The 23,732-nt window shown below is 50.9% G+C and overlaps 1 protein-coding gene across 5 annotated transcripts in view; it reads left to right on the top strand.

Moving 5' to 3' along the window:
* The window catches only part of robo2 (roundabout, axon guidance receptor, homolog 2 (Drosophila)), a 790,970-nt gene that overhangs the window by 525,625 nt on the left and 241,613 nt on the right, over positions 1 to 23,732 (top strand). For all 5 annotated transcript variants that reach the window (XM_070893255.1, XM_070893256.1, XM_070893258.1 and 2 more), the window contains exon 7: positions 16,492 to 16,616. In XM_070893255.1, coding sequence (XP_070749356.1) covers positions 16,492 to 16,616 — 125 coding nt within the window. The remainder of the gene's footprint in view (positions 1 to 16,491; positions 16,617 to 23,732) is intronic.

Here is a 23,732-nt window from a genome sequence, read left to right on the forward strand (position 1 = left end):
ACCCACTCCATTGTGTCCTGTCTCCAGCACACCCTGTTGGTAAGTAATCATCACTCCTTTCATATAGCATGACTGTAAACGCTTGAAACTATTCAGCTGTCAGCCTCTCCCTATTACCTTCACCTGCGTTGTCTAACTTGAGGGCGGGCGGGGGCAGTGCGTAACTCAAAGCGAGCAATGCGTAGCACCCCCACCAGGGATTAGAGGCCAGAGATTGCACCCAGCGACGCCACACTGCGTTGTAACACCAGCTGCAGCTCTCTTTCTCAAACAAACCCTCAAAAGCCTGACGCGGAGAATTCTTGTGACAATTTAATTGATCTCACTTGAAGGTGTTTGTAAGAAAATAGATAGATTTGACTTTTTCTGGTGTGAAGTATTTGATGGTCTATTAGGTTGCCGGAAGGCACCTGATTTATATTGTGGACCACACCGAGACACTCGGATACAGACACATACACACACTCACAAACATACACACAGACACACACATGCACACAGATATACACACACAGATATATACACACACAGATACACACAAACACTGACACACAAACACTGACACACAGACACACAGACACAGATACACACAGATGCACACATGCAAACACACACACAGATACACACACACTGACACACACACACACACACAGATACACACACACAGATACACACACACAGATACACACACACTGACACACACACAGATACAAACACACACAGATACAAACACACACAGATACACACACAAAAATACACACACATACAGATACACACACAGATATACACACAAATACACACATATATCCACATACAGATACACACATCATGAACCACACAGACAAGCACAGACTCACACACACAGACTCACATACAGACACACACACACAGACATATGCACATAGACATTCACATACAGTTATACTCCAACACAGCCTTACCGACACAGATATTCACATATGCACAGACAAACACACAGACATATATTTACACACGATCACAGAAACACACACACACAGATGGTATAACATATGTTTGAATAACACCTGAGAGAGCATTGGATGTAACAAGCAGTCAGCGTGTCGCTGGGTTTGCAGACTGGATAGAGTCTGAGTTCTTGCCGCTGACCAGCAGCCAGTGAGCAGTGCTGCACAGTGAGCACGTGTGTGGGTGCTGGGCGAGGACCCTGGGGGAGTGAGGTACAGGTGAGTACCCAGTGCCTGTGGGTTAGCACATCAGGAGAGGTGCAACCTGAGGGTGGGGTGGGGGGTGCACGGGGAGCGGGCGGTGCGGGGGGAGGGGGGGGGGGGCAATGAGGAACATTGGAGAAAAGACCAGTGTATTTTCTCATGTGCAGCGTAGAGTCTGACAGGATTCTAGTCTCACGTGGGGCTCTGCTTGAACTGCATGCTGCTTTCCCTTTCTGCTTGTCTCGCTTCCAACCTCATCCGCTGTGTTTTTTGTCGGAAAATTAAAGAAAGAGAAAATTAAAGAAAGAGCTGTGATTTCAGAACTCTGTGGGCCACCTGAGTCAGGTGGGGCGAGATGTGATGAAGACTTTAGCCAGGTTGTGTGGCGGGGGAGTACAGGGAAGGGAACAGATACCTCAGGCGGAGTGATTGTAATATTGATCGGCTGCGGGACGGCTAATCGGGTGGTGGCGGCCATCTTGATTAGAGACAACAACAAAAACAACAACTGCCGTTTATATAGCGCCGTTGAACATAGTGAAATGTCCCAAGGTGCTTCACAGGAGCGTTAGCTGATATGTCCTTACTATACAGTACAAATGCACACAAGGCTCATGCTTGAGAGAAGGTCACTCTGTGACCAGCAACTTTTATTCCAGCACTGAAGTGATGAAGGTGGGTGAAGCTTCCCCTTTTATACCTGAAAGACCAGGTTAGGAGTGTCTCCCACAAGTTCACCACCTAGTGGTCAATGTTCTCACAGTGTACAACTTAGGTCAGTTTATACATGGGTTACAATGACAGTTAAAAACATGACATCACCTCCCCCCACAAAGTCTTATTGGGATCACAGGTTAAGTCTCTCTGATGGTTTACGCTCCCTTGTAGAGCACCTGAGTTGGGGCTCCGGTTGTTGGCTGCTGGCCTGAGTGTCTGCTGTTTGTGGTGCCTCAGGCCTGTCCGGACTGCCCACAGTGACTGGGCTCTCCTCCACTTGGTTCCTGTGTTCGGTCACCTATGGAGGATTGAACTCTACATCGTGTTCTTCCTCTGCTTCTTCTATGGGGTTGTTGAACCTCCTTTTTGTTTGATCCACGTGTTTGCGGCAGATTTGTCCACTGGTAAGTTTAATTTGTCCACTGGTAAGTTTAACTACCAGAATCCTATTCCCCTCTTTGGCAATCACAGTGCCTGCGAGCCATTTAGGCCCTGCAGCGTAGTTGAGAACAAAGACAGGGTCATTGACATCAATACATCGCGCCCTCGCATTCCCGTCATGGTAGTCACATTGTGACTGACGCCTGCTCTCAACAATTTCTTTCATGGTGAGGTGTTTAAAGGATAACCTGGTTTTGAGCGTCCTTTTCATTAGCAGCTCTGCGGGTGGGACACCTGTGAGCGAGTGTGGTCGGGATCTATTGGCCAACAGGAGGCGTGATAAGCGGCTTTGTAGGGAACCCCCTTGGATTCTGAGCATCCCCTGTTGGATTATCTGCACTGCTCGTTCCGCCTGGCCGTTTGAGGCCGGCTTGAACGGTGCCGTTCTGACACGGTTGATATAATTTCCTGCCATGATGTCCTGGAATTCAATGCTTGTAAAGCATGGGCCATTGTCACTGACCAAGACGTCCGGTAGACCATAGGCGGCGAACATTGCCCATAGACTTTCTACCGTGGCCGAGGATGTGCTTGAATTGAGAATGTCACACTCGATCCATTTGGAGTAGGCGTCAACTACAACCAAAAACATTTTTCCCATGAAAGGACCTGCATAGTCCACATCGATGCGTGACCATGGCTTGGCGGGCCAGGCCCAGGGGCTAAGGGGGGCTTCCCTGGGCGCATTGCCCAGCTGGGCGCACGTGTTGCACCTGCGAACACAAAGTTCCAGGTCTGCATCTATCCCTGGCCACCAAACGTGTGACCTGGCCATTGCCTTCATCATGACAATGCCCGGGTGGTTATTGTGGAGTTCTCTGATGAACATCTCTCTGCCCATCTGGGGCATGACTACGCGGTTTCCCCATAGTAGGCAATCGGCCTGAATCGAGAGTTCATCCTTGCGCCTGTGAAGTGGTTTGAATTCCTCAGGGCATGCCCCATATGTGGCTGTCCAGTCCCCATTAAGGACACATTTCTTGACTAAAGACAATAGCGGGTCTCTATTTGTCCAGACTTTGACCGATGGGCTGTCACGGGTGAGCCTTCGCTTTTGAAACCTTCCACAGCCATGACCATCTCAGCAGCATGCTCGGTTGCCCCCTCGGTTGTGGCTAGTGGAAGCCTGCTGAGTGCATCGGCGCAGTTTTCAGTGCCCGGTCTGTGCCGAATTGTATAGTCATAGGTGGCTCATGCAAGTGCCCACCTCTGTATGCGGGCCGATGCATTTGCATTTATGGGGTGTCAGCCAAAAGGGATGTTAGGGGTGTGTGATCTGTCTTCAGCTCAAATTTCCTGCCGAAAAGGTACTGGTGCATTTTTTTACAACATATACACACGCAAGCGCTTCCCTTTCTACCATCCCGTAACCCCGTTCTGCCTGGGACAGTCTTCTGGAGGCATAAGCTACTGGCTGTAACTGACCCTTGGCATTAACATGCTGCAACACACACCCGACCCCATAGGACGACGCGTCGCATGTTAAAACAAGTTTCTTACATGGGTCATATAGTGTTAACAGATTGTTGGAGCATAACAAATTTTGTGCTCGATCAAAAGCCCTTTCCTGGCTGTCCCCCCAGACCCATTCTCGACCTTTGCGTAGGAGCATGTGTAGCGGCTCTAACAGCGTGCTCAATTTGGGAAGAAAGTTGCCAAAATAGTTCAGGAGCCCGAGGAACGTCGTGTTACGGGGTCTGGGTGCTCTCTGGATCACTTCTGTTTTGGACGCAGTAGGTCTGATCCCGTCTGCTGCTACCCTCATCCCCAGGAATTCTACCTCTGGAGCTAGGAAGACACACTTCACCTTTTTCAGTCGCAGACCTACCCGGTCCAGTCTGTGTAGCACCTCCTCCAGGTTGTGGAGGTGTTCTTCAGTATCACAACCCGTGATGAGGATGTCGTCTTGAAAAACCACTGTCCTTGGAATCGACTTGAGGAGGCTTTCCATATTGCGTTGAAAGATCGCGGCGGCCGAGCGAATTCCGAACGCACATCTGTTGTACTCAATCAACTCCTTGTGTGTCGTGATGGTGGTCAGCTTCTTCAACTCACTCGCCAGCTCCTGCGTCATGTAAGCTAAGGTTAGGTCCAATTTTGAAAAAAGTTTGCCACCGGATAGCGTCGCGAAGAAGTCCCCCGCTCTCGGTAGTGGGTACTGGTCTTGGAGTGACACCCGATTGATGATGGCCTTGTAATCACCACATATCCTGACTGACCCATCCGCCTTGAGCACTGGCACAATTGGACTCGCCCAGTCACTGAATTCGACTGGCGAGATGATGCCTTCCCTCAGCAGGCGGTCCAATTCGCCTTCTATCTTTTCCCACATCACGTACGGCACCGCTCTGGCCTTGTGGTGTACTGGCCTGGTGTCCAGGTTTATGTGAATCACTACCTTGGTCCCCATGAAAGTGCCAATGCTGGGTTGAAATAGTGAGTCAAATTTGTCCAGGACATGTGAGCATGATATTCGCTCCACAGAAGAAATTGCATTGACATCGCCCCATTTCCAGTTCATGACAGCCAGCCAACTTCTCCCCAGTAGTGCGGGACCGTCCCCTGGGACAATCCAGAGTGGCAACTTGTTCTCCGAATCTTTGTGGGTCACCGTGGCGCTGCCTAGCAATGGAATGATCTCCTTTGTGTATGTCCGTAGCTGTGCATCAATTGGCAATAATTTTGGCCTCCTGGCCTTGGACGCCCACAACTTGTCGAACTGTCTGATACTCATCAGGGACTGGCTGGCCCCTGTGTCAAGCTCCATTGATACTGGGATGCCATTGAGGAGCACTTTCATCATTATTGTTGGCGTCCTGGTGTATGAACTGTATACGTGCTCCACATGAACTCACTGAACTTCAGCTTCCAGCGATTTCCTCCAGTGTTCATTTGGCCTCGTAGAGCTTACATCGGGCCCGTCCTCCTCGTACATCAACCTGGCTACAGGCTTCCTGCACATACGCGCCAAGTGACCGCTGACATTGCAATTTCTGCAGGTATATTGCTGATACCTGCAAGCTCTGGCTGTGTGTTTGCCTCCACACCTCCAACATGAGCCGTTGTTGGAAACAAAAGGTCCATTACCAGTCGATCGTCTCTGACTGTCTCTGTAACTGTTTTTAAGCACACCATTGACAGGTGTTGATGGCCCCATTACTGGCCGCATTGTCCCTTGCAATGGCATGAATAGCCGTTCAGCTAGCCATTGTCTCTGTTGAATTCCCCCTTTGGATTCGACTACATGCTCGGGCATGTCCGATTGCCCCTGTCTGCCTGGGGAACTGTGTGCTGCGTTAACAATGTTGACTCCCTGTCCATTTGCTGCATTTAAACCAAGATTTTCGTCAAACATCATTCTGGTCTCTTTCTCCCCTGAGATAAATGTCTGGGCCATCAAAGCCGCTCTTTCCAGGGTCAAGTCTTTGGTCTCGATCAGTTTCCTGAAAACCCCAGCGTGCCCGAAGCCCTCAATAAAAAAAGTCTCACAGCATCTCCGCTCTGCATGCATCTGGGAACTTACATAGGCTTGCCAGTCTCCGGAGATCTGCCACGAAGTCAGGAACGCTTTGCCCTTCTCGCCGCCAGTGCGTATAAAACCGGTGTCTCGCCATGTGCATGCTGCTCGCCGGTTTAAAGTGTTCCCCGATCAACTTACTGAGCTCTTCAAAAGTCTTTTCCGCCGGTTTCTCTGGTGCTAGAAGGTCCTTCATCAGGGAGTACGTCCTGGATCCACAAACCATCAGGAGATGAGCCCTGCGTTTGTCGGCCGAATCCTGTCCCAACCATTCCTTAGTGACGAAACTTTGCTGTAGTCTCTCAATAAAGTTGTCCCAATCATCACCAACACAGTACCTCTCGTCTGTGCTGCTAGTGGCCATGCTCGCGTGGTTTAAATCCCAGTTTCTCGTCGTCAATGATATGCCCTTACTATACAGTACAAATGCACACGAGGCCCATACTTGAGAGAAGGTCACTCTGTGACCAGCAACTTTTATTCCAGCACTGAAGTGATGAAGGTGGGTGGAGCTTCCCCTTTTATACCTGAAAGACCAGGTTCAGAGTGTCTCCCACAAGTTCACCACCTAGTGGTCAATGTTCTCACAGTGTACAATTAGTCAGTTTATACATGGGTTACAATGACAGTTAAAAACATGACATTATCAAACAAATTTTGACCCTGAGATATTAGGGCCGGTGACCAAAACCTTGGTCAAAGAGATAGGTTTTAAGGAGGAGAGCGAGGTGGAGAGGTTTAGTGAGGGAGTTCCAGAGTTTGGGGCCCAGGCAGCTGAAGGCACGGTCACCAATGGTAGAGCGAAGGAAATTGGAGATGCGCAAGAGGGCAGAATTGGAGGAGCGCAGAGATCTCGGGGGGGGGGGAGGCGGTTGTAGGGCTGGAGGAGGTTACAGAGATGGAGAGGGTGAGGCATAGACACATGTCACATGACATAACACGCCACCATTACTACAGAATTCAAAAATAGCTTGCCTGGCCTGTCGCTTGTGATGAGAATTACTTCCAATCGTTCCCCAAGGTATAATGCATTGTGAAAATACTGAGCCATGGCTGTCCAGAGTCCTGGCTGGTGCAATGGGATCCACACAAGGTGAGCCACTTTGGTGAGCAGCTTCAAATCCAGCTCAGACTCAGGTGATGGCGTGAAATGAGCTTGGACACAGTTCAATTTGTATCCTATTTGCTCATCCGTGCTGTACCTGCCCTGGGAGTGTTTGATGGGACAGTGTAGAGGGAGCTTTACTCTGTATCTAACCCCGTGCTGTACCTGCCCTGGGAGTGTTTGATGGGACAGTGTAGAGGGAGCTTTACTCTGTATCTAACCCGTGCTGTACCTGCCCTGGGAGTGTTTGATGGGACAGTGTAGAGGGAGCTTTACTCTGTATCTAACCCGTGCTGTACCTGCCCTGGGAGTGTTTGATGGGAGACTGCTTGCCTGAAATGGGAAGTGTTCCATTCCCAATGCTAACACCATCACATTGTGGAGCAGGAAATGTGTGATCAGTTTGCAGTTCATTAAGGTATGAATAATGTACCTCTGTAACTGCGGAGAGGGAGCTCCCACATTTGTTGAAGGTGAAAAGAGTGTATATAGAAAAGGCGAATTATCTTCGCTAGCGCTGGGGGTTGTGTTGGCACAGTTGAGGCTGCCATCGAGGAACAGTCGGCAGTGCCATTGTCCAACCAGAACCGCGACACACACAATCGACACAGCCCCGAGTTACAGTCCCAAGATCTGTGCAGAGAGCCTGCGTTTTTAGCTCTCTGCCTTGGCATCCACTGGGCTTGGTTCGGTCATTGTCAAGCACACCCCTTCCCCACCCCACCCGACTCGTATTTAGAAAGATGAAAAACCGAAGGAACTTGCATTTCTATCGTGCCTTTCACAACGTCAGGGTGTCCCAAAGCGTTTTACAGCCAATGAAGCACTTTTTAATTGTAGTCACTGTTGTAATATAGTAAAACGCAGCAGCCAATCTGTCCACAGCAATCTCCCAATAACCATCGGTGGTCCCTCGAGCGAGGATGACTCGCTTCCTCGAGAGTTCACAGGTGTTTCAATGAAGGACCCGATGTTCCAGTGCAGCGCTCCCTCAGTACTGCCCCTCCGACAGTGCAGCGCTCCCTCAGTACTGCCTCTCCGACAGTGCAGCGCTCCCTCAGTACTGCCCCTCCGACAGTGCAGCGCTCCCTCAGTACTGCCTCTCCGACAGTGCAGCACTCCCTCAGTACTGCCTCTTCAACAGTGCAGCGCTCCTTCAGTACTGCCTCTCCGACAGTGCAGCACTCCCTCAGTACTGCCTCTCCGACAGTGCAGCACTCCCTCAGTACTGCCTCTCCGACAGTGCAGCACTCCCTCAGTACTGCCTCTTCAACAGTGCAGCGCTCCCTCAGTACTGCCTCTCCGACAGTGCAGCACTCCCTCAGTACTGCCTCTTCAACAGTGCAGCGCTCCCTCAGTACTGCCTCTCCGACAGTGCAGCACTCCCTCAGTACTGCCTCTCCGACAGTGCAGCACTCCCTCAGTACTGCCTCTTCAACAGTGCAGCGCTCCCTCAGTACTGCCTCTCTGACAGTGCGGCGCTCCCTCAGTACTGTCCCTCCGACAGTGCAGCACTCCCTCAGTACTGCCCCTCCCACAGTGCGGCGCTCCCTCAGTACTGCCCTGGGAGGGTCAGACTCGGATCATGGGCGCTTCGAACCCACTCATAGGCGAGAGAGAGAGAGAGAGAGTGCTACCCAATGATCCATCCCAAAGGAGGATGGGAGCGCAGTGTGCAGATGGCGACTGTCAGTACCTTGCCCTGTTCGGTTTGCAGTGGATTCTGTGAGTCTCCGAGGGGGAAGGATTTATCAGCCAGAGGCGAGGGGGATGGTGTGCTATATTCAAACACCGAGGTAACATCACCCAATCCTTGGCGCTGATCTTTAATTTCTATTTTTAACGCCAGTTTCACGATGTTTAGGCAGCTTTGAGCTCCCTGATTGCAGTCAGCCACTGCTGGAGTCACAGCTCTTTGAGGATTCCAAGCGGATAGCCTGCTCACTGTAATTGCCTTATCTTGCTGAATAAAACATGATAGGAGGAGGCTTCAAAAAAAAATTTTTTTTTTTAAATCCTCCGGCCTCGGGCATCTGCATTCCATCATGAATTAAATATCGCCCTTGATAATCCATTTCCACTGAAGTGAAAACGACTTTAATAAATCATTAAAGTCTCCCATCAAAAAGAAGGCACGCTGCCGTTTAAAAAAAAAAGAGAAATCGGAGGTTCAAAGGGACAATTGTCACCCTCCATCCCGTCCAACATCCCTCGTTTTGTTGTTTAAACATGCATCAACCCGTGTCCCATCCCACAGATCAAAGTCTCCTTTTTGTAGTACAGAACAAGGAAGGTCCCAGGGTCTGGCTCCCTTCTGAACTGAGTTCGAAAGAAAGAAATACTTGCGTTAATATAGCGCCGTTCACGACCACTGGATGTCCCAAAGCGCTTCACAGCCACTGAAGGGCTAAGGGAGTGCTGTGCTGCCGGAGGTAGACCGGGAGCAGGAAGACACCCTCCAGCCTTGCAACCCTTCACGATCTCTGCGCTCCTCCAATTGTTGGAATGTGGGAAACACGGAAGCCAATTTGCGCACATCAAGCTCACACAAACAGCAACGTGATAATCAGCAGGAAATTGGTTGAGGGATAAATATTGGCCCCAGGAAACCGGGGATAATTCCCCTGCTCTTTGAAATGGGATTCCATGGGATCTTTAACATCCACCTGAGGGAGCAGACGGTTTAACGTCTCATTCGAAAGACGGCACCTCTGACACTGCGGCACTCCCACAGCACTGCACTGGGAGTGTCAGCCTAGATTTATGTTCTCAAGTGTCTGGAGTGGGCCTGGAACCCACAAACATCTGCCTCAGAGGCAATGGGGCTACTCACTGAGCCACTGCTGACCCAGTCCCAGCTGGGGAAAATGCCGGAAGGCCCACTCTAGTTGGCCTCAGTTTCCCGTGTGAGTGGGCGGGGGGGACAAATTGGCCAGGGTTTTTCACGTGGATGTGGGCGAAAGACAGGATCTGTGAAGCCCACTTTGGTTAAATATCATGACGACTGCATTCATGAAGGATGAGCACTTGGACCAGGAGCATGAAGGCAGCCTCCAGCCCTGCAATCCTCCGAGATCTCTGCGCTCCTCCAAATCTGGCATCTTAAGCATTCCCCAATTCCTTTGCTCCACCATTGGCAGCCATGCCTTCAGCTGCCTGGGCCCTAAGCTCTGGAACTCCCTCCCTAAACCTCTCCGCCTCGCTACCTTTTTCTCCTTCTTTAAGACGTTCCTTAAAACCTACCTCTTTGAGCAAGCTATTGGTCATCTGTCCTAATATCTCCTTCTGTGGCTCAGTGTCAAATTTTTGAAAACTCTCCTGTGAAGCGCCTTGGGACATTTTACTATGCTAAAATCGCTATATAAATGCAAGTTTTTGTTGTTGTTGTCAGGGTAAAGGAAATCGAGGATGTATATATGGGTGTGTGTGTGTGTATGTGGTTGTATGGGTGTGTGTGTGTATGGGTGTGTATGTGTGTGTGTATGGGTGTGTGTGTATGGGTGTGGGTGTGTGTATGTGTGTGTATGGGTGTGTATGTATATGGGTGTGTGTGTGCATGGGTGATGATCGGTGTGTGTATGGGTGTGTGGGTGTGGGTCTGTATGGGTGTGGGTGTGTGTGTATGGGTGTGTGGGTGTGTGTGTATATGGGTGTGTGTGTATATGGGTGTGTGTGTATTTGGGTGTGTGTGTGTATATGTGAGTGTGTGTATTTATGTGTATGTGTGTATATATGCCAATTTGCGCACTGCAAGCTCCCACAAACAGCACTGTGATAATGACCAGGTAATCTGTGTTAGTAATGTTGGTTGAAGGATAAATATTGGACAAAAACCAGGTTAACTCCCCTGCTCTTCTTCGAAATAGTACCATGGGATCTTTTACATCCACGATTGATGCATGTTTAAACAACAAAATGAGTGATGTTGGACGGGATAGAGGGTGACAATTGTCCCTTTGAACCTCCGATTAGAAAAGAAAATGGCAGCGTGCCTTCTTTTTGATGAAAAACCAGGGCACTGTCCGCCCTCTCGGTCAGAAGTAAAAGATTCCATGGTACTATTGGGATGAGTATATGTGAGTGTGTGTGTGTGTGTGTGTGTGTATGTGAGCATGTGAGCATGAGATACCCGTCATGGTAGAATATCCTGCCGATACTAACCGTTTAAGCTCCAACCCAGATGAAATGTCCATGCGACTATTGCACAGGGAGATTCAGGAATGGCGGAGGCAGGGGGGCGGTGGGGCAGAGGCAGGGGTGGTGGGGGTCGCGGGGTATGGGGTGGTGGGGGTCGCAGGGGTGGCAGTAACTAAGCGGGGAAGGATGAAAAACAAAGATGAGAGAAAGTTCAACCAAGAGATAAGAAATGCTGGTGCTTTGCTGTTCCGTGTCTTGTGTCGATTTGTGGCTCTGCTGTCGTTGCTGTGGAACAAAGGTCAACATGGAATGAGTTAACCTCTTGTGTGTCTCACAGTCCCTCTCCTCCAACCTCCCCTCAATGTTCCTCCAGTCATGTCCCACCCTGTTGTTCCCCCACGCCGCCTTGTTACGTTTTTAAGCTTCGCTCTGGCTGAATGTGGCATCATTTGTCAGAAATCTGATCGAATTTAGCAATTCGCGGTAAGATGACCCCAGACACTTTACCCGCTGATCTGCTAAAATGTCCCAGGCCTCCCAATCTTTAATTGCCTCTCTCTCGCTCTCTCTCTGGCCCTCTCCCCTCTGCTTGCTTGGCTTCAATTATCACTGAGCTTAATCCAGATGCTTCTGAGTGGCTCTGTGTGTGTGTCTGTGTGTGTGTGTGTCTGTGTGTGTGTCTGTGTGTGAGTGTGTGTGTGTGTGTGTGTGTGTGTGTGTATGTGTGCGAGTGTGTGTGTGTGTATAAGTGTGTGTGTGCGCGAGTGTGTGTGTGTCTGTGTGTGTGCACGTGAGTGTGTGAGTGTGTGTGTGTGTATATGAGTGTGTGCGCGCGCGAGTGTGTGTGCGCGTGTGTGTGTGTGTGTGTATAAGTGTGTATGAGTGTGTGTATGTGAGTGTGTATAAGTGTGTGTGCATGCGAGTGTGTGTGTGTGTATAAGTGTGCATTTGTGTGTGTGTGTGTGAGTGTATAAGTGTACATTTGTGTGTGTATGTGTGTGCGTGCGTGTGTGTGTATAAGTGTGGGTGTGTGTATAAGTGTGGGTGTGTGTGTGTGTGTGTGTACATGGGTGTGGGTGGGTACGTGTGTGTGTGTGTATGTGTGTGTGGGTGTGTGAGTGTCAATGTGTATGTTTGTTTTTTCAGCCTCGCCCATGCATGCTGGGCCCTGCAAATTATTTTAGACTGTGTTTAACTATTGTGTTTTGATAACATTAACAAAATCAGTAGGTGACTTGGCATGGTGATGTGGACTGGGACCAATTTGTGCTTGGAATTTGTGCAAGTTCTAATCTGATCTTCTTTGCAGGCATTTCCAGATCTCAGCGAGATTTCTGCTGTTTTATTGTCATTATTCTGTGCATGTAAATCAAAGGACTTTCATATCTGATAGTCACACCATCCATTACCCCTTGGAGAGAGTCTCACCATCAGGGACCCCTTTTATAGAGAGTCTCCCCATCAAGGACCCCTTTTATAGAGAGTCTCACCATCAGGGACCCCTTTTATAGAAGGAGTCTCACCATCAGGGACCCCTTTTATAGAGGGAGTCTCCCCATCAGGGACCCCTTTTATAGAGAGTCTCCCAATCAGGGACCCCTTTTATAGAGGGAGTCTCCCCATCAGGGACCCCTTTTATAGAGAGAGTCTCCCCATCAGGGACCCCTTTTATAGAGAGTCTCCCCATCAGGGATCCCGTTTATAGAGGGAGTCTCCCCATCAGGGACCCCGTTTATAGAGGGAGTCTCACCATCAGGGACCCCTTTTATAGAGAGAACGACCATCAGGGACCCCTTTTAAAGGGGGAATCTTACCTTTTAAAAGCAGTTTTGATAGTTCCGCTAAACATAATTAATTTTAGATATTAAACAGAGAGTTATTTAAGAGATATCCTATACCAAACTATGCGCACTGATAGACCCTGAGGAACTGACAGTGTGAGGGCCATGGGTTAACAGCCTCACACAGATGAAAGTGCAGTTACACATGTGATCTGAAGTTCATGTATCTGTGCTGATGGTAATTCAACCCTCATGCTCCGTTAGCTTAAGTGGGTCCTGTCAGCCACATCGCCAATATTATCATCAACATTGACTGAAGGCAGCGAAAAATAAACAAAGGATGTAACAGGGCCATTGTCTGCAATTGGCCATTGCAAACCTCTACGTTAAGGAAACGGCGGGTAATTAGACAGGGTTCCTGCTCCTGATCACTGCCCAGTGACCCCTGGGTTAGAGAGAGAGGAAAATCAGCCAGGATTCCTGCTCCTGATCACTGCCCAGTGACCCCTGGGTTAGAGAGGGGAAAATCAGCCAGGATTCCTGCTCCTGATCACTGTCCAGTGACCCCTGGGTTAGAGAGGGGTAATCAGCCAGGGTTCCTGCTCCTGATCACGGCCCAGTGACCCCTGGGTTAGAGAGGGGTAATCAGCCAGGATTCCTGCGCCTGATCACTGCCCAGTGACCCCTGGGTTAGAGAGGGGTAATCAGCCAGGGTTCCTGCCCCTGATCACTGTCCAGTGACCCCTGGGTTAGAGAGGGGTAATCAGCCAGGATTCCTGCTCCTGATCACTGCCCAGTGACCCCTGGGTTAGAGAGGGGAATTGAGCCAGTATTCCTGCTCCTGATCACTGCCCAGTGACACCTGGATTAGAGAGAGGGGAAATGAGCCAGGATTCCTGCTCCTAATCACTGTCCATTGACCCCTGGGTTGGAGAGAGGGGAAATCAGCCAGGATTCCTGCTCCTGATCACTGCCCAGTGACCCCTGGGTTAGAGAGAGAGGAAAATCAGCCAGGATTCCTGCTCCTGATCACTGCCCAGTGACCCCTGGGTTAGAGAGGGGAAAATCAGCCAGGATTCCTGCTCCTGATCACTGTCCAGTGACCCCTGGGTTAGAGAGGGGTAATCAGCCAGGGTTCCTGCTCCTGATCACGGCCCAGTGACCCCTGGGTTAGAGAGGGGTAATCAGCCAGGATTCCTGCTCCTGATCACTGCCCAGTGACCCCTGGGTTAGAGAGGGGTAATCAGCCAGGGTTCCTGCCCCTGATCACTGTCCAGTGACCCCTGGGTTAGAGAGGGGTAATCAGCCAGGATTCCTGCTCCTGATCACTGCCCAGTGACCCCTGGGTTAGAGAGGGGAATTGAGCCAGTATTCCTGCTCCTGATCACTGCCCAGTGACACCTGGATTAGAGAGAGGGGAAATGAGCCAGGATTCCTGCTCCTAATCACTGTCCATTGACCCCTGGGTTGGAGAGAGGGGAAATCAGCCAGGATTCCTGCTCCTGATCACTGCCCAGTGACCCCTGGGTTAGAGAGAGAGGAAAATCAGCCAGGATTCCTGCTCCTGATCACTGCCCAGTGACCCCTGGGTTAGAGAGGGGAAAATCAGCCAGGATTCCTGCTCCTGATCACTGTCCAGTGACCCCTGGGTTAGAGAGGGGTAATCAGCCAGGGTTCCTGCTCCTGATCACGGCCCAGTGACCCCTGGGTTAGAGAGGGGTAATCAGCCAGGATTCCTGCTCCTGATCACTGCCCAGTGACCCCTGGGTTAGAGAGGGGTAATCAGCCAGGGTTCCTGCCCCTGATCACTGTCCAGTGACCCCTGGGTTAGAGAGGTGTAATCAGCCAGGATTCCTGCTCCTGATCACTGCCCAGTGACCCCTGGGTTAGAGAGGCGAATTGAGCCAGTATTCCTGCTCCTGATCACTGTCCAGTGACCCCTGGGTTAGAGAGGTGTAATCAGCCAGGATTCCTGCTCCTGATCACTGCCCAGTGACCCCTGGGTTAGAGAGGGGTAATCAGCCAGGGTTCCTGCTCCTGATCACGGCCCAGTGACCCCTGGGTTAGAGAGGGGTAATCAGCCAGGATTCCTGCTCCTGATCACTGCCCAGTGACCCCTGGGTTAGAGAGGGGTAATCAGCCAGGGTTCCTGCCCCTGATCACTGTCCTGTGACCCCTGGGTTAGAGAGGGGTAATCAGCCAGGGTTCCTGCTCCTGATCACGGCCCAGTGACCCCTGGGTTAGAGAGGGGTAATCAGCCAGGATTCCTGCTCCTGATCACTGCCCAGTGACCCCTGGGTTAGAGAGGGGTAATCAGCCAGGGTTCCTGCCCCTGATCACTGTCCAGTGACCCCTGGGTTAGAGAGGTGTAATCAGCCAGGATTCCTGCTCCTGATCACTGCCCAGTGACCCCTGGGTTAGAGAGGGGAATTGAGCCAGTATTCCTGCTCCTGATCACTGCCCAGTGACACCTGGGTTAGAGAGAGGGGAAATGAGCCAGGATTCCTGCTCCTAATCACTGTCCATTGACCCCTGGGTTGGAGAGAGGGGAAATCAGCCAGGATTCCTGCTCCTGATCACTGCCCAGTGACCCCTGGGTTAGAGAGAGGGGCAATCAGCCAGGGTTCCTGCTCCTGATCACTGCCCAGTGACCCCTGGGTTAGAGAGAGAGGAAATCAGCCCGGGTTCCTGCTCGTGATCAATGTCCAGTGACCCCTGGGTTAGAGAGAGAGGAAATCAGCCAGGGTTCCTGCTCCTGATCAATGTCCAGTGACCCCTGGGTTAGAGAGAGAGGAAATCAGCCAGGGTTCCTGCTCCTGATCACTGCTCAGTGACCCCTGGGTTAGAGAGAGGGGAAATCAGCCAGGGTTCCTGCTCCTGATCACTGCTCAGTGACCCCTGGGTTAGAGAGAGAGGAAATCAGCCAGGGTTCCTGCTCCTGATTACTGCCCAGTGACCCCTGGGTTAGAGAGACAGGGAAATCAGCCGGGGTTCCTGCTCCTGATCACTGTCCAGTGGTCCCTGGGTTATGGAGAGGGGAAATCAGCCCGGGTTCCTGCTCGTGATCAATTCCAGTGATCTTTGGGTTACAGAGAGAGGAAATCAGCCAAGGTTCCTGCTCCTGATCACTGCCCAGTAACCACTGAGTTAGAGAGAGGGGAAATCAGCCAGTTTTCCTGCTCCTGATCACTGTACCTCTGATCCTTGTTAGAAATTGTGGGATGTGGGGTGAAGAGCGGACTGGCTGTGCCGTGGGAGCCCTACTCAGTGAGACGCTCCCACATGGTGAACAGTCACATGGGCAAGGGGCAGGGGTGGAGAGTCTGTGGCACATACCTCAGGGGAAGCCCCATACCCCAATGGGCATCAATGGGGGTGGGGGGCTGGGGGGGGAGGAGAGAATTGGGTAAAGGGCAACTGAGCTTGAAATCGCACGCAGATAATTAACTTCCCAAGAGAGTGGCAGAGGTGGATAGCGCGGAGTGACTCCGTGAACCGTCAGCTCCCGGTCCTCTCTGCCCGTCCGTTGTAGAAAGCGTTCAGCCAACCGCACTCACCTTCTTCTCTCTGCTCTCTGACATGTCGTCTGGTCGATCCCTGCAGCTGCTCCCCAGTTTGTCGTGAGGCCGAGGGATCAGATCGTGGCTCAGGGACGCACAGCCACCTTCCCCTGCGAAACCAAGGGAAATCCTCAGCCGGCCGTCTTCTGGCAGAAAGAGGGAAGCCAGGTGAGTGATCCCCCCGACTCTCCTCCTCATCATCAACAACTTGCATTTACGTAGCGCCTCCAACGTAACCGGATTGAATTCTGGGATGAAGGGGCTGACCGATGAGGAGAAACATAGAAATAGAAACATAGAAAATAGATGCAGGAGTAGACCATTCGGCCCTTCGAGCCTGCACCACCATTCAATAAGATCATGACTGATCGTACAACTTCAGTACTCCACTCCTGCTTTCTCTCCATACCCCTTGATCCCTTTAGCCGTAAGGGCCATATCTAACTCCCTTTTGAATATATCTAATGAATTGGCCTCAACAACTTACTGTGGCAGAGAATTCCACAGGTTCACAATTCTCTGAGTGAAGAAGTTTCTCCTCATCTCGGTCCTAAATGGCTTGCCCCTTATCCTTAGACTGTGTCCCCTGGTTCTGGACTTCCCCAACATCGGGAACATTCTTCCTGCATCTAACCTGTCCAATTCCCGTCAGAATTTTATATGTTTCTATGAGATCCCCTCTCATTCTTCTAAACTCCAGTGAGTACAGGCCCAGTTGATCCAGTCTCTCCTCATATGTCAGTCCTGCCATCCCGGGAATCAGTCTGGTGAACCTTCGCTGCACTCCCTCAATAGCAAGAACATCCTTTACTCTCTGGAGTTTAGGAGAATGAGAGGTAGTCTTTACAGACTAGGGAAATCGAGGGATATGGGGCTGGGACGGGAAAGTGGAGTTGAGGTCGATGATCAGCCATGACCTTATTGACTGGCAGAGCAGGCTCGAGGGGCCGTCGGGCCGACTACTGATCCTATTCCTCATGTTCTCATCATTTAATTGAAATGTATAACATTTTTAGAGGGCTTGACAGGGCAGATGCTGCCAGGCTGCTTTCTCTGACTAGAGGGACTAGAACCAGGGGTCACGGTCTCAGGATAAGGGGTCAGCCATTTCGGACTGAGATGAGGAGGAATTTCTTCACACAGAGGGTGGTGAATCTTTGGAATTCTCTGCCCCAGAGGACTGTGGATGCTGAGTCGTTGAGTATATTCAAGGCTGAGATTGATGGAATTTTGGACTCGAGGGGAATTAAGGGATGTGGAGTTCAGGCGGGAAAGTGTTGAGGAAGATCAGTCTTGATCTTATGGATTGATGGAGCAGGCTCGAGGGGCCTTGTCCCGCTCCTATTTCTTATGTAAAACGTCCCAAGGTGCTTCACAGGAGTGTTATCAGACAAAATTTGACACTGAGCCACATAAGGAGATATTAGGGCCGGTGTCAGTACTGAGGGAGTGCTGCGCTGTCAGAGGTGAGATGTTAAACTGAGGCCCCGTCTGCTCTCTCAGGTGGATGTAAAAGATCCCATGGCCACTATTTTGAAGAAGAGCAGGTGAGTTCTCCCTGGTGTCCAAAATTTATCTCTCAATCAACATCACTAAAACAGACGATCTGATCATTATCACACTGCTGTTTGTGGGAACGTGCTGTGCCCAAATTAGCTGCCGGGTTACAACAGTGACTACACTTCAACATGTACTTCATTGGTGAAGCGCTTGGCGACTGGGATCCTTCATTCACACCCAAGCGGCTGGAATGTTACATGCGGCAAGAGTCAGGGCTGAACATGAGATAAAATACAGACAGGTTTGGATGAGGGAAATATTTGCTTCACGGAAAGCAGGAAGTGAACAGCAATGGGGCTGGGTGAGAAGTTAGGATTTAGAAATAACAAGAACTTGTACTTATATAGCGGCCTTAAGGCGCTTCTCAGGAGTATTATGAAACAAAAATTTGACACCGAGCCACGTAAGTAGAAGTTAGCACAGGGGGTCAAAGAGGTAGGTTTTAAGAAGCGTCTTGAAAGAGGAAAGAGTGGTAGAGAGGTGGAGAGGTTTAGGGAGGGAGTTTCAGAGCTTGGGGCCCAGGCAACAGAAGGCACGGCCGCCAATGGTTGAGCGATTATAATCAGGGATGCTCAAGAGGGCAGAATTAGAGGAGCGCAGATATCTGGGGGGAGTTGTGGGGCTGGAGGAGATTACAGAGATAGGGAGGGAGCGAGGCCATGGAGGGATTTGAAAACATGGATGAGAATTTTGAAATCGAGGCGTTGCTTAACCGGGAGACAATTTCTAACAGCGAGCACAGAGGTGATGGGTGAGTGGGACTTGGTGCGCGTTAGGACATGGGGCAGCCAAGTTTTGGATCACCTCTAGTTTGCGTAGGGTAGAACGTGGGAGGCCGGCCAGGAATGTGTTGGAGTAGTCAAGTCTAGAGATAACAAAGGCAGGGATGAGGGTTTCAGCAGTGGATGAGCTGTGCCAAGGGCGGAGACGGGCGATGTTACGGAGGTGGAAATAGGCGGTCTAAGTTATGCTGCGGATATGTGTTTGAAAGCTCAGTTCAGGGTCAAATATGACACCAAGGTTGCAAACAGTCTGGTTCGGCCTCAGACAGAAGTTGGGGTGAATTGCCCTCATTGAAAAAACGAGAAGCATTTGGAGAAAAAAATTATATTGTGCAATTAAAAACGCAGGCCTACTGATCAGGGTTAAAGTACTGCTGGGCCCTTGATGATACCGGTGTACTGGCCTGTGCCGTGGAGGACCTGACCAGCATGAGAACACCAGCGGCAGGTCGGAGCCATAAAAAGAGCAGCGTGGAGGCATACCACTCCAGGGAGCAGCGCGAGCTGGTGCAGGCGGGCGACGGCAGCGAAGAGTGACCTCATCAAGGTCCAGCACTTGCCCACTGGATTGGAGCGTGGGCAGGTACAGCAGGAGCGGTGAGGTCGGGGCGAAGGAGCGGCGAGAGATTGCAGAGGGACGTGATCGGGGCCCCAGGAGAGGCATGAGTTCGGGGCCCAGAAGCAGCACGGGCCCAGCCCACACTGCGATACGTGTGCGCACTAGGTCCGTGCAGCAGAGCAGGTCTCCAGTTGTCCTGGTTAACCCTTGCCACTGGACCAAGACCTAACTCTGTCAAGCCCGTGTGGTGGCTGGTGTGCAACGGCCACCACATGTTAAAAAAATCCACGCACAGGCATCTTCCACCCTTCAAGATGTAGTTCAGGACCTGGAATATTAGGTCCTTCATTGAAACACCTGTGAACTCATCCCTTTTTGGCGTGGAAGCAAGTCATCCTCGTTTCGAGGGACTGCCTATGATGATGATGGGATGATGATGTACTGACCTGTTCTGAGTGAGGCTCATCACTACAACTGCTGCTGCTGCCTGTGTTGTGATTCATGCAGGCTCCAATGCTCTCTGAAGCTTACAATTTGTGCACCTTTAATCAGCGTGTAAGATCAGGACACGAGAGGTAAACAGGAGATGCCCGAAGATTATTTTTCTGCAACAGAAATGTGAAAACTTTTTTTTTTTGCTTGTTTCCTATAAATCTTGAAGAGTTTTGATCGCGTAAATCGGGAGAATCTGGTTCCACTCGCAGGGGAGTTGGTGCTCAGAGGACTTTTACAATATACATCAATGATTTAGACGAAGGAATTGAATGTAATATCTCCAAGTTTACAGATGACACTAAGCTGGGCAGTGGTGTGAGCTGTGAGGAGGATGCTAAGAGGCTGCAGGGTGACTTGGACAGGTTAGGTGAGTGGGCAAATGCATGGCAGATGCAGTATAATGTGGATAAATGTGAGGTTATCCACTTTGGTGGCAAAAACAGGAAGACAGAATATTATCTGAATGGTGACAGGGGAGGTGCAACGAGACCTGGGTGTCATGGTTCATCAATCATTGAAAGTTGGCATGTAGGTACAGCAGGCAAATGGTGAAGAAGGCAAATGGTATGTTGGCCTTCATAGCTAGGGGATTTAAGTACAGGAGCAGGGAGGTCTTGCTGCAGTTGTACAGGGCCTTGGTGAGGCCACACCTGGAATATTGTGTACAGTTTTGGTCTCCTAATCTGAGGAAGGACGTTCTTGCTATTGAGGGAGTGCAGCGAAGGTTCACCAGACTGATTCCCGGGATGGCAGGACTGACATATGAGGAGAGATTGGATCAACTGGGCTTGTATCCACTGGAGTTTAGAAGAATGAGAAGGGATCTCATAGAAACATATAAAATTCTGACGGGATTAGACAGGTTAGATGCAGGAAGAATGTTCCCATTGCTGGGGAGTTCCAGAACCAGGGGACACAGTCTAAGGATAAGGGGTAGGCCATTTAGGACTGAGATGAGGAGAAACCTCTTCACTCAGAGAGTTGTTAACCTGTGGAATTCTCTACCGCAGAGAGTTGTTGAGGCCAGTTGGTTAGATACATTCAAAAGGGTGTTAGATATGGCCCTTACGGCTAAAGGGATCAAGGGGTATGGAGAGAAAGCAGGAAAGGGGTACTGAGGGAATGATCAGCCATGATCTTATTGAATGGTGGTGCAGGCTCGAATGGACGAATGGCCTACTCCTGCATCTATTTTCTATGTTTCGATGTTTCTATGACACTGAGTGAAGATCGTTGGCTAAAGAACTAGAGTGGACAGATGAGGAGAAATCCTTTATGCAGTGAGTTACTTTTGAAGTATTGTCACTGTTGTAATGTCGGAAACGCAGCAGCCAATTGTGCATAGCCACCACCCACATACAGCAATGTGATAATGACCAGAATTTTATTCTTATTGATTGAGAGATAAATATTGGCCCAGGACGACATCGGAGCAAACTCCCCTGATCCCTGTGGGCGTGGGATCTGTCACATCCATCTGAGAGAGTAGACTGGGGTTAACGTCTGAACGAAAGACGGGCACCTGTGACAGGGCGGGCCACCCCCTGAGCTCCCGTCCCTGGAGCGGGACTTGAATGCACGATCTGAGCCACAGGAGAGGGCGCTACCCACTGCGCCACGGCTGGTACCATCCTGAGGCCAATGCATTGCTTCTTCTGCGAGCGCAGCCAGTGAATGGGGAATAAAGTCCATCGCCGTGACACTTTCTCTCCCTTCCCTTGCCCTCAACAACCACAGCTTGCACTTATATAGCGCCTTCAACATCCCGCTGCGCTTCGCAGGAGCGATCCATCAGACAGAATGTGACACCGAGCCGCACAAGGAGACAGTTGGGACAGGTGACCAAAGGTTTGGTCAAAGCGGTTGGTTTTAAGGAGCACGCGAGCAATCTGATTCCAACAGGTAATGGGGGGGGGGGGGCGAAATTGCCTCTTTTTAAAGCCCCGTTAGCGCCTCGGTGGGGGGGGGGGTGTGCTAATGGGGTGCAAGAGAGTTTTCCCCCGGGGGAGGGGGGGGGGCGCTAACACCTCCTGGGAAATTGCCCTGGGATGCCACGCAGCCGGCGATGACATCATCGGCGTGCGCGGCGACCCCTCACCGCCCCGCGGGTTCGCGAACACGGCGGACGTCCGCTCTCGGGGCGATGATTAAAGGGGACGGAGGGCACTAGCGCCCCAGGCCGCCATGTTTTTTTTTGCTGGCCGACTCTTGGGTCGGCTCGACCATGGCGGCCCCGGTATTGGTCCCGGCCGCTGGCCCGGGTTGTACGTTGCCCTGGTAGCCCAGCGGTGTCCATCAGAGGCCGTGCAGAGAGGGCAGCAGCCCGCCCCTTTAATGGAAGAGGAAGGGGGCGTTGAAGCACACGGAGCACTACCGATCGCGCCCGTAGTGCCGTGGGACCCGCCCCCAAAGGCAGTGGGAGCGCCGGCCGGAGTTAGCGCTGCCTTTTCCTTTGAGCGGCGGTGGGCCCAATTCAGTGGAGGGGAGCGGGACCTCCACGCTGGGCGCTAAAATGCCCTAGCCCCACCCCCAGAAGGTTACCGCCCCCATTCGGAGCGCGGGCCAATAGCGCGCCCATTATCCCTCGTGCGCCTGCCGTTGCCCTTTTAAGAATGTCAAGAACTGTTCAAGCAGCCAGACAGCCTTAATTGCGAGGATGTAATCATAATGGATGGAGTGAGGATACTGTGTTCGCAGGGTAGGAGTGTGACCGACTAATGGAGGGCGAGCTGATAACTGCGCTGCCAAATAATGCAAGGTTAAGCATAATTTGCAGAACCCATAAGAGACATCATTTGTTAGCTGCAACAAGGGCTAATGGCATCATCCTTGAATCTATCAGACTGGACAATCCATCATTGGCTAATAAAAGTATGCACCTCTTAATTAAGCAGCGACATAATTTAAGGGAGTGTGAAAATTGCCGGCTGTCTAATTGAAAAGCGTTAATGTGCCACAGTGTTCTCCCGCACAAGGGGATGGAAGCCTCGGAAAAAGCAACCTGGGCCATCGAGCCTCATCCGTCTCGCGCCCAGCCCCTCCCACCTCTGTCCTCAGCCCTGCCAATACTGGCCCGCAAATCCCAGGCAACTCATAGAGTTTTAAAATTCTCATCCTCCTGTGCAAATCCCTCCCTTGCCTCGCCCCCTCCCTATCTCTGTAACCTGCTCCAGTCTCACAACCCTCCCCACAGATCTCTGCCCTACTCCAATTCTGGCCTCTTACGCATCCCCCCGATTCCCGTCGTGCCACCATCGGCGGCCGTGCCTTCAGCTGCCTGGGCCCCAAGCTCTGGAACTCCCTCCCTCGACCTCGCCGCCTCTCTAACTCCTTCAAGACATTCCTTCAAACATATCTCTTTGACCAAGCCATTTGTCACCTGCGCTAATTTCTACTTTTGCGGCTTGGTGTCAAATTGTTTATCTCATAATACTCCTGTGAAGCGCCTTGGGACGTTTTACTATGTTAAAGGCGCTATATAAATACAGTTTGTTGTTGTTGTCTGTATTTTGTGTAGCGGGAGGATTCACAACGACTGTTCTTCGTGTCAATGCCTCATGGGTGGATTAATCGATAATCACCGAGGCCTGTTAGAACCTGAGACAGAGGGGGATCAATGAGATTCAAGCTTTACATTGAAAGAAAGACTTGCATTTCTATAGCACCTTTCACAACCTCAGGACGTCCCAAAGCGCTTCACAGCCAATTTTCGGCGTGTAGTCGCTGTTGTAATCTGCGCACAGCAAGCTCCCACACACAGCAATGTGATAGTGAGCAGATAATCTATTTCAGTGTTGTTGGTTGAGGGATAAATATTGGCCCCAGAGCACCAGGGAGAATCTCCCTACTCTTTATCTAACAGTGCCATAGAATCTGTTACGTCCATCT

The sequence above is a fragment of the Pristiophorus japonicus genome, chromosome 11, assembly GCF_044704955.1.
Source record: "Pristiophorus japonicus isolate sPriJap1 chromosome 11, sPriJap1.hap1, whole genome shotgun sequence".
Taxonomy (NCBI): Eukaryota; Metazoa; Chordata; class Chondrichthyes; family Pristiophoridae; genus Pristiophorus; species Pristiophorus japonicus.